General features: G+C 30.2%; 1 protein-coding gene across 1 annotated transcript; it reads right to left on the reverse strand.

Moving 5' to 3' along the window:
- Positions 1-7,228: 7,228 nt before the first annotated feature.
- LOC111995468 (probable aquaporin NIP-type) lies at positions 7,229-10,879 on the reverse strand. Its single transcript, XM_065771152.1, has 6 exons — positions 10,843-10,879; positions 10,121-10,260; positions 9,630-9,851; positions 8,818-9,015; positions 8,415-8,476; positions 7,229-7,484 (listed from the first exon to the last, which is right to left on the reverse strand). Exons 1-6 carry the CDS (start codon positions 10,877-10,879, stop codon positions 7,274-7,276), a joined length of 870 nt encoding a protein of 289 aa, XP_065627224.1. The 3' UTR covers positions 7,229-7,273.
- Between the last annotated feature and the right edge of the window lie 210 nt (positions 10,880-11,089).

An 11,089-nucleotide genomic window follows, 5' to 3' on the forward strand; every position in this document is an offset into this window, starting at 1 on the left:
TTTAAAGTCCATTTACATTTGAGTGAACGGAAAAATGTGTTTTTTTAGAAAAGCACAAACTAAGGACGGTAAAAATCTCTTGCCCCGCATTACCTCAAGTGGAATTTCCTTTTAAAATGTGTTTTTTTAGAAAAGCACAAACTAAGGATGGCAAAAATCTCTTGCCCCACATTGCCTCCAGTGGAATTTTCTTTTCTTGAAGATAGGGCTATGCGAGGATTGGTTTTACTCACCCTGCTTTATCTCTTTTTTGCCACATCTCTAATGTGTATATACATATTTGTATTTAGTATATTTAAATTATATATTAATTTTTTATACATTTTTTGCATATATTTTATAACTATCTCCCATTTACTCTCTCTCTCTAATGATTTCTCTTTCCATTTTTCTTTTAAGGATAGCAAAATGGCCAAAATTGGATCCAGTGCATGCAAGAATTGGATCCAAACCTAGGTAGTCCATAGCAAAATACATCCAACTTGCCACTCTCGTCCAACAAATTTTTTCCAATTTTTTTTAAATGAATATGGTAAAAACAGAGCACTCTTAATTCAACCCCGTCTTATCCTGTTGTCGTCCCAGCAGTACCTCTCATCCTATAAATGATCAATTTTCTAAGGAACTCATGTGCACCTTTACCAGATTCAAGGTCCAGTCCAATCAGACATGACCATTTTTTTTTAAACAAAAAGGAATGCAATGTTTGCATTTTACATCAAATCCAAAAGATATAAGCGTGAGACAATGATCAAAATCTCTTTCACGGTGAGCCATTGCTTTCAACAAAATGATTGACTTGTCAATACTGGCGTCTAGCGTTCTTAAAAAAAAAAATTTTAAAAAAATACTATATTGATATATTACAAAGGTACTTTATTTATACATTATTTTATAATACACTTTAACTTATATATTCTATTTTTTTACTACCTTATTTAAATATAATTTATTTACTCTTTTTAATTAAGAAAGATATTTTAATCTCCCATTTACTCTCTCTCTCTAATGATTTCTCTTTCCATTTTTCTTTTAAGGATAGCAAAATGGCCAAAATTGGATCCAGTGCATGCAAGAATTGGATCCAAACCTAGGTAGTCCATAGCAAAATACATCCAACTTGCCACTCTCGTCCAACAAATTTTTTCCATTTTTTTTTTAAATGAATATGGTAAAAACAGAGCACTCTTAATTCAACCCCGTCTTATCCTGTTGTCGTCCCAGCAGTACCTCTCATCCTATAAATGATCAATTTTCTAAGGAACTCATGTGCACCTTTACCAGATTCAAGGTCCAGTCCAATCAGACATGACCATTTTTTTTTTTAAACAAAAAGGAATGCAATGTTTGCATTTTACATCAAATCCAAAAGATATAAGCGTGAGACAATGATCAAAATCTCTTTCACGGTGAGCCATTGCTTTCAACAAAATGATTGACTTGTCAATACTGGCGTCTAGCGTTCTTAAAAAAAAAAATTTTAAAAAAATACTATATTGATATATTACAAAGGTACTTTATTTATACATTATTTTATAATACACTTTAACTTATATATTCTATTTTTTTACTACCTTATTTAAATATAATTTATTTACTCTTTTTAATTAAGAAAGATATTTTAAAAATACCATATTGATATATTACAAAGGTCCTTTATTTATACATTATTTTATAATCCACTTTAACTTATATATTCTATTTTTTTACTACCTTATTTAAATATAATTTATTTACTCTTTTTAATTAAGAAAGATATTTTGTATGGAGAGAAAGATTGAATAATAAAAAAAGTACATTTTTTTATGAGAATAAAAAAAGTACATTTAGTGACAGAACATCACTATAACAAATGCCAAATTTATTTAGCCATTGACACATTGTTTAGAGGTGATTTTTTTGCCTTTGGTATGCTAAAAGTTAAATTTTTAGCATTTAACACGCCTATACTAGTGCTTTAGTCACTATTTACTAGCTTTATATGTAGGGTTGTGTTAACAGGTACGGTAAGATACTCATTAACAGCAAATTTTTGACTTTTGTACACTTTTTTGTCTTTTTTTTGTAATTTTATGTCATTTTTTCAATGTGGGCTAATTTTATAAAGAGGGAAAAAAATATTAAAATAATCTATAGGATCAATTTTATGTCATTTTTTTTATTTAATTTTTTTATTAAATGAGACCCACTTTAATACAACCTTAACAAACACCAATGTGGTGGTGCTTGTTAACCTTTGTCTTATATATATATATATATATATATACTTTTACTAGCATTATGATGGTTGTGCACTTTTTCTTAATTTGATGAACTTCTCCTGAATTTGAGCACACAGTCCCATTTTCTATTTTTAGCATAGTACCTTAATTTTGCATTCAACTTCTAGCTGATTATATTCTCTCATGGTACATAATAAAAAAGAGAATCATAATAAGTAATTTCTTTTCTGACAATAATAGAAACAATTTAATTCCACCCCTTTCTTTGCCTAATATGGCATTGTAGGAATCACTGATCAGACATCAAAATTTTAAACGTATTAAGCAGTAAAGGCAAGTCTCATAATTTTTAATCCTCATCTGAGTCATCTTCATTCACAACTTACCATTATGTTGCTTTTTTTTAATAAATGATTATAGTGATTTCTAATTTGTTAGATTATGATGCCACGTGCATGCCAAATCTTGGATGAATCAATGACTATAAGTACACTCATTATGAAAGTTAAAGACAATGCAAGAATCTTTTTTTTTTGAGAAACCAATGCAAGAATCTAGAGAGAACTTTCCATGTTTATAGTTTCATAATTTGAAGATAAGATGAGATGTGTTTGGGTATATACTAGAAATTCACTGCATCAATAATTATAAAAGAGTTTAAATTTAATAAGAATTTGGTGTAAAACTATATATTTACACCCACCACTAATATCTTGCTGTGTCAGATTTGTGATGACTTAAAAGTAAATGTTGGGGATATTACACAAAGTAATAACAGAAAAATAAGGTTAACACAAAAGACAAACAGAAAATAAATAATATAGAGGTACTATATCGTTTTCCTTAGACAATATTTATCCCCCACACTTTTGTTTTTAAAAGATTATCGCAAATTTATCTTCAAGATACAACCAAAATGTTGGGTTCTACAAATAGCAATTCTGGAAAATGACCACAGAATTTCTTGTGTTTCTCTTGTGTTTTACCTTTTGAACATAAGCCTCTATTTTTACTCATAGGATTGTGTTTCATGAAAATGCATGTATAGAGAGTTAGTTATTTTTTAAGTGAACATAAGCCTCTATTCATCAAAAGACACGTATGTTTTATGAAAAGACACGTATGGAAAGTTAGTATTTTTTTTTTTTTTTCATAAAACGGTTAAAAAATATTGAAACATTTTCAAAATTTCTGAATAGTCACCAGAAAATTCTATAGAAAATTCTAGAAAATTTTAGAAAATTCATATTTTCAAATTTTCACTTTAGAAAATTCTAGAACTTGAATTTTCACTTTATGAAATCATATTCTCCAAACTCAACCATCATTATTACAACTTATCCTTATATATACCTATATATACAACAATAAAGGCCGCCTGACTCTGAGGTTGGGGATGCGTTAATCATGCGCTCAGACATAGAGGGTCAATCACCTTTGCTTTCCTTCAATTAAATAGGTAATCTTTTATTTTTTATTTTTTTTAATTTTCAATTACATTAAACAATGACCTTTCACAGCATGCTTTTAGCTTGATTTTTTTTTAATATTATTTTTTTCAGTTTACTTTGTAATCACCTTTTGAATAAATTGATTAAAAAAAACTAAGACTTTTGTCTCACTTTTTTTAAAAGAGAGTTTCAACTTATTGCGTACACTCCTAATAATAGCTTTTTATCATTAGACCAAGACATCAATCGGTTTTTTTATGTAGGCGAGGATTGAACCCCAAATATCTTATTCAACCATCAAAGACTTTACTAATTGAGCTAACTAGAACCCACGACAAAGTAGGAAAGTTTCGACGCCACTTTATGGGAGATATAAAAAGTTGTTAACAACATTTATTATTTTATCATTCTCTCAATAAAAATGTTTCTAAAAATAGCTTGGGCATTGGTTAACATTTCCCTTTAACAAATAAGCTACTAAGCTCATGGACATTTATGTATGAATATATCTGTGATTGGAATAATTCATATGTTAAAGATGTAGTAGCTCAGGGACATTTATGTATGAATGTAAGCCATCAAGCCAAATCATGTTAGTTCTTAATTTCGCTTTGTTCTCTCTCATCTCTTTGTCACTATCAACTTCCAACAATAATTGTAATGCTATGAATAAATGGAAATTTTAAAGTCCATTTACAATTAAGTAAATGGTGTAATCTATTACAGCGAACATAAGTGAAAAAATGTGTGTTTTTAGAAAAGCACAAACTAAGGATGGCAAAAATCTCTTGTCCTATCCTACATTGCTTCAAGTGGATTTTCCTTTTCTTGAAGACAAGACTATGCGAGAACATGTTCTACTCAACCTGCCTTAACTTCTTTTGCCCCATCTCTAATGTGTATATACATATTTGTATTTAGTATATTTAAATTGTGTTAATTTTTTTTTCTATATTTTTTTAATATAGTTTATTACTCTCTTCCAATTACTTGCTCTTAGGGATGACAATTTTTCCTCGTCCCGCTTAACCCGCCCCTCCTCGCTTCGCCTCGCACGGGTTTTTCCCGCCTTGCAAAGATGGTGGGGTGGGGATGGGGCAAAATTTTAGCCTCGCACCATGGAGCAGGCGGGGATGGGTTTAAAATTTTTAAACCCGCCCCACCCCACGTTGCTAAGAATTATAATTGTAAATTTTTCATACCTTAAAACCCTACTATTTAAACAAATGTATTAATATTGGCTTATTTTATTGTACCCAATGTGGTTCTTTGCTTTTATTTTATTATGTGTTATACTATGAGGTTTTTATTTTTTTATTTTTATGATTGTCTTGTTAAACACTTAGATATATTATTCAGTTTTTTAAAAAAATTGATTTGATTTAATGGTATAAATTTAGTTGTAATTTTAAGTATATTTTTATTAATGAAATAGGTTCCACTAAAATAATTGTACTAGTTGTAAGGCAAATTAACAAAAAGTAGAATTTTACAGGATGAGGCAGGGCTTCGCGAGGCCCCAAGGGGCGGAGATAGAGTGAGAAATTTTTCTTGTCATGCGGGACGGGGCGGGAATGGGGCAAGACAAAACCATGCAGAGAGCAGGAACGAAGACCCCATCCTTTGGCCCCACCCTGCCCCATTGCCATGCCTACTCTCTCTCTCTCTCTCTCTCCATTTTTCTTTTATCCTTAAAACTTCATTACTATTAAAACCACCTCATCAAGGATAGCAAAATGGCAAAAATTGGGTCTAGACTTCTAGTGCATAAAATAATTGGATCCAAACCAAGTCCATAGCAAAATACCTCCAACTTGTCGCACTCTCGTTCCACAATTTTTTTCCCCGATTTAAATAAAAAAAATATGATAATAAGTAATTTATTTTCTGACAATAAAAGGAACAATTTAATTCCACCCCTTGCTTTGACTAATATGGCATTACAAGAATCACTGATCAGGCATCAAAATTTTAAATGCACTAAGCAGTAAGGCAAGTCTCATAATTTTTAATCCTCATCTTCATTCACAACTTACGAGCATGTTGCTTTTTTTTTTTAATTAATGATTATATTGATTTCTAATTTTGTTAGATTATGATGCCACGTGCATGCCAAATCTTGGATGAATTAATGGCTATAAGTACACTCTTTATGAAAGTTAAAGACAAAATGCAAGAATCTAGAGAGAACTTTTCATGTTTCTAGTTTCTTAATTTGAAGATAAGATGAGGTGTGTTTGGGTATATACTAGCAATTCACTAGATAAAGTATTATCCAGCCCCAAATTCTGCAGATCTCCAAAGTCATCTACCAACAAAGCCAATGTTGATGTCTTCCGCTTTTATTGCATGGTGTAATTCATAGGTTTTACACCACATCCTGATCAAATTCGATCTCATTATAAAATGATGATTGGCCAATGCATATGGAAACTGTAGCCTTTACAGATTACAGTTTCATGTTTTGTGCACTTTGCAATTAGAATCACTCTTGTAATAAGATAATTCAATGTATGGCATGTAACATAACTAAATAGCATTTAGAAAATTATTTTCAAAAAAATAAGTCAATGATAGAAAATTCTTTAGTGCAAATCTCAAATAAATATTTCCTTTTAGAAAGATTTTTACAAATAAAATTTGTTCGTGTCCGTCCAATCCCAATTAATATAGGATCGAAGGGATTTACATATGAATAATCACTTACACATTCATTTATTTAGTTCTATATACAGTATCTCTTGATCCTCAAAAATAAACAATATATACACACACACAATCTCTTTTGAATTATTACAATTTCACAAAATATTTCATAATAAATAATTATCGAGGTGGTAAGTTGTTAATGTCAAATGATGAATTGATATCAGTGGTTGGCCCAAATGAGAACCAACTTGTCAACTTAGTTGTTGTGAAAAATATTATGAAAATTGTTGTGATTGGAGTGTTACTCTTCTATATATGTTCTCCATCTCATTGATTATTTGAATATTGAAATATAATAAAACAATTTTGACATTTAAATTTTTTCTCATTTTTGGATGTGGCTTTCGTCTAGTACTCCAATGCATTGTATGAGACATCGGGCCAACACATGGCTGTTTTAGAATACGTGTCGTGTCCATGTCGTCTCTATTGCACGAGAGCACTGGAGGTAAGCTGAACACTCTTATTTAAATAAATTTAAAAAAAAAAAAAAAAAGACAATGAGCAGAAGGTCATTCATGTAAAGAAAAATAAGTCTATCAACATTAAAAACACAAAAAATCAAAATCTTTGAGAAAACGAAGTGGAAAAACATTACTAAGGCTGAACTCAAACCGAATAACCGGGCCTTGGTTTAATTCACAAATCCAAAATCTATTTTAATAATCAGCTCTTTAATCTACATCAAAACCGTGAGTGGCAATGTAATTCTGAGTTATTGAAAGTAGCAATGTAATTCTAAGTTATTTTAGCTTAGACCACAATTTTGTCATAACTCGGACGAGGCAAATTGTGAGTAACTGTTTATCACTTTGACATGAATCCATCGTTTTTTTCTTCACCATTCATGGTCACTCACATCAAAATTGTCTCCTTTGATTTTCTCTGCACTTATTCAGCTGAAGTACCTCTGAGGAATGACCCACTCCGAACTAAGTCCTTAAGAGGCATGTCTGTGAATCTTATTAGATTATAAGCAAATGCTCCAGCAATTGCTCCAATAATTGGCCCAACTACATAGATCCATAATCCTTTATATACATGTTTTACAACAGCAGGCCCAATGCTCCTTGCTGGATTCATTGAAGCTCCTGAAATTGGCCTGCAAACATTTTGTTCTAAATTGTGTTAGCATAGGGCAATCATTGTGTGTTTACTGTTTAGAACATAGAAGCAGCTTTTTACTGATTACTTTTATTTTGAATGTTAGTTAAAGTCTACCAAGGTTTCAAAATTTTGATATAAACGAACAAGTTAAAAATTTAAAAGAAAAAAAACTTGTGAGTTGTGACAAAGCGATTATGAATTGTATCAAATCAGCTTGGTTACTTTCTTACTTTTATTATTGAAAACAGTTAAATGAAAAAATTTTGAAATTGTTGTTACGTTATAAAATAAAATCTTTGTTAAATTTTGAGGTTTCAAAAGTTTATATGGTACAATATTATAAAGTAAATAAAAAATTAAAGTATTTGGTTTTATATAGTACTCCTATATTATAAAATAGGCTAAGGATGCAAAAATAAATTAAAAAAAATTCAAAACCTGTAAATTTAGGACACACATCAAAGTAAGTAATATGATATATGTAATCTAGTAATTTTATGATATATCCACGTTGACATAACATTTAACAATCAAGTCATGGAGTAAAAAAAATTCAAAAAATAAAATAAAAAAACGTTAAGAATAGTATTTTTGTGTGGTTTTTGGTTGAAGACTTGAAGTTTTCTTTTGTGTACGTTTTCTTTTGTTACACAACATAAGCAAAATTTATAAACCCGGAAATTTTTTTGAAGAAAATCAAGTTTTGAGTGTAAGGTCCTTTCCAACTAAAAATATGGGACTTTACGTTCCAATTAGAAATAAGGACCTTGGTTTATTTACTTAAGGAACAATCATTTTCAACTGAAAACTTTTTCATGACAGTTAATAGTATAATCATTGTTAATTATCACATAATAAAGAATTACCCATCAACGAAGACATTTAATAGTATATAATTACTCATTATCAAAGAATAGAGAATTACCCCGCAACTAAAACATTCAATAGTATAGTCATTCCAGTGACAATCCCTCCTAGTTCACCTGTCTGTCGAACAAAAAAAAAGGAATTTATTGACTTACAAACGTGTTTGATTTTTTTTTTTTTAAACTCGAAAGTTGATTAACATATAGTTGTAGGGAGAAAAAATAAAATTTTTAAAAACAGTTTATAAGCAAATAAGTTAAAACGCTAAACAAAAAGGCATTTACCAAATACAATATTTTTCACAACTGCTAGGTTGACGTGTTGTCACTATAACGCCCAACACAATAAGTTAATTAGTATTTTATGTGTTTAAGAGAAAAAAAAGTTTAGTATTTTATGTATGATAAATGAAATTACAGTGTGTAAAGTAACAAATATTAAGGTGTATTTGGATTACATACTGCTCTGTCGTCTGTGCCAACACCAGAGATGACAAACAACAAGAGGAAGGATATCACAATTTCCAGAACTAAGGATTGACAGTTCGATCCAACTGGTACAGTTCCAAAGTAAGCATTAGGGGTTACATCAAACACTAGAGCCAAAGTGCCACTAGCAAGAATTGATCCCATTAGTTGAGCTACAATGTATAGAGGAACCTGCAGAATACAATGGCAAATCATGTATTATGTATTTATAGATAATTAGATATTATCCAGCAAATATTGCGACATGTGTTTCCTATCACATTTAGAGGAAAAATACTATTACTGTCAAATACTTCTAAGCATTTACAATATATTAGAATTTGAATTGGGGATGAGAAAAAATTGGCATGGTCTATATACTATAACTAGGAAATGTGGGTGAATTCTTGTGGCCTAAATGTTTGATTTATATAGGAAGCAATTTTAATTTGCAAGAAAAATAGTTAATACATTCTTTTTTTATAATAATGAGTGAATACAGTTTTAAAGGAATAAAAGTACTCCGGGTGTGTGAATTTATCGCAAAAAATTTTATATTCCACCAATTAAAAAAAATGCATTATATGTCTATATAATGCATTATATTCCACCAATTTTATATTCTTACTAATTAAAAAAAAAATGCATTATATGTCTATATTTTATTTATTTATTTTTAACTTTGTTTACTTTATAATGTATGGACTGTGATTAATAGAGCATAAATTCTATTTGGAGTATAATCTAGAACATAGAATTTTTATTCCTCTATGATATTAGGGTGGGCCGTTGAGAAGAAGACTGACCTGCTTGTAAGGGAATCGGCGAAAGATGGCGAAAGTGATAGTGACTGCTGGATTAAAGTGAGCTCCAGAAATATGACCAACAGAATAAATCATGACCATAACAATCAAGCCCCACGTTACACATATGCCTGGAAATGTGACCGACCCATAGATCTTGTTCACAACAACTGATCCACAACCAGCAAATATCACAAAATACGTACCAATGACTTCTGCAATCAACTACAAATAAACCAGCAATATAGAGACACTCAGTTTGGTTAGACAATTAGAGAGCCTAGCAAAAAATATGTTTTTAAAACCCAAAACATTGTTTCACAACAGCAACAACAACTCCTTATACTTTTTTTACAAAAGTTTATTTTAAAGCCAAAATATCTTTTTGCAACAGTTTATACAAATGCACATTTAAAAGACATCTTTATATTTGAGAAATTAAAAGAGAGATATAGAGAGAGGAAGAGGAACACTTATTTTTTTATTGACTATACCTTTTGTGCGATGGTTACTGTTGAAGGTGATGAGCAAAGACCAAAGACACAATTGGTTTTGTCTGTGGTTTTTGTAAATTCCTCTTCTACGTGATCAATAGTTATTCTGGCCATTGTTATGAAAAGAAAGTTACAATCTTCTGAGAAAGAAAGTTTTGAAGAGCATAGAGTAGGGAAAGTCGTTTGCCCTACTTAGATAGAGTACTGAAGTGGTTTAATGGGGTTTTGAAGATAAGATAAGGATGTTTTCATTTGGATAAACTTCGGAGAAAAAATCGTAAATTTAGTTGTGGCAAAGCAGCCAGGTCTGTGGATTAATTAATAAATACACCCTTGATTTAATTGGTAATTAATAATTAATTAATAGAATTTCATTTTTTTTTTTAATTTGTATATCAAAAAACGCGTTAAAAGTGGAATTTAGTCAATTTACCCTATAATTGGAATTGGCTTTAATTTTTTTTTTTTTTTTGGGATACATTGATATTTGAGGGTGAGGAAATTTGAACAATAAATATTTCTATTGAAAATATCAGAAAGTACCAACTGAGTTACAACTCACAAAACACATCATGTTTTGCTTGATCAGACCTAGCATGATGCTGTAATCAAGGAAGTTGATACCATATCGGTACCGGCCGGTAAGTACCGTACCAGTTCCATACCGATATCGAAACATTAACGTTTCGTACCGGTTTAAATACTGGCCGTACCGGCCATACCTGCCAATTTCGGGTAATACCGGCAGTTACCAGGCATACCGGTCGGTACATAAAATTTTTATTTTTTTATTTTTTAAGTTTTGTAATTTTTGAATTTTTGTTAGGGTAGAATGATAACTTATTTGCATTAACTTATTAATATTATTTGTTTTCTTAGTATGCAATGGTAACTTTTAAGCTTTCTATTATTTATATTGTGTGTGTTTGTTTGTTTTTTTTTTTTTTTTTTACTTGATACTAAAGTCTA

This window comes from Quercus suber, unplaced genomic scaffold, assembly GCF_002906115.3.
Source record: "Quercus suber isolate HL8 unplaced genomic scaffold, Cork oak 2.0 scaffold_40, whole genome shotgun sequence".
NCBI lineage: Eukaryota > Viridiplantae > Streptophyta > Magnoliopsida > Fagales > Fagaceae > Quercus > Quercus suber.

Bases quoted from the DNA above. Each gene is read 5' to 3' on its own strand.
- LOC111995468 (XM_065771152.1), bottom strand. From the start codon at position 10,879: ATGCCTGGTAACTGCCGGTATTACCCGAAATTGGCAG. The intron at 9,016-9,629 runs GTCAGTCTTCTT...TGTATTCTGCAG, and splicing joins GCCGATTCCCTTACAAGCAG to GTTCCTCTATACATTGTAGC. The intron at 8,477-8,817 runs GTATGTAATCCA...TTTGTTCGACAG, and splicing joins TTGGCACAGACGACAGAGCA to ACAGGTGAACTAGGAGGGAT.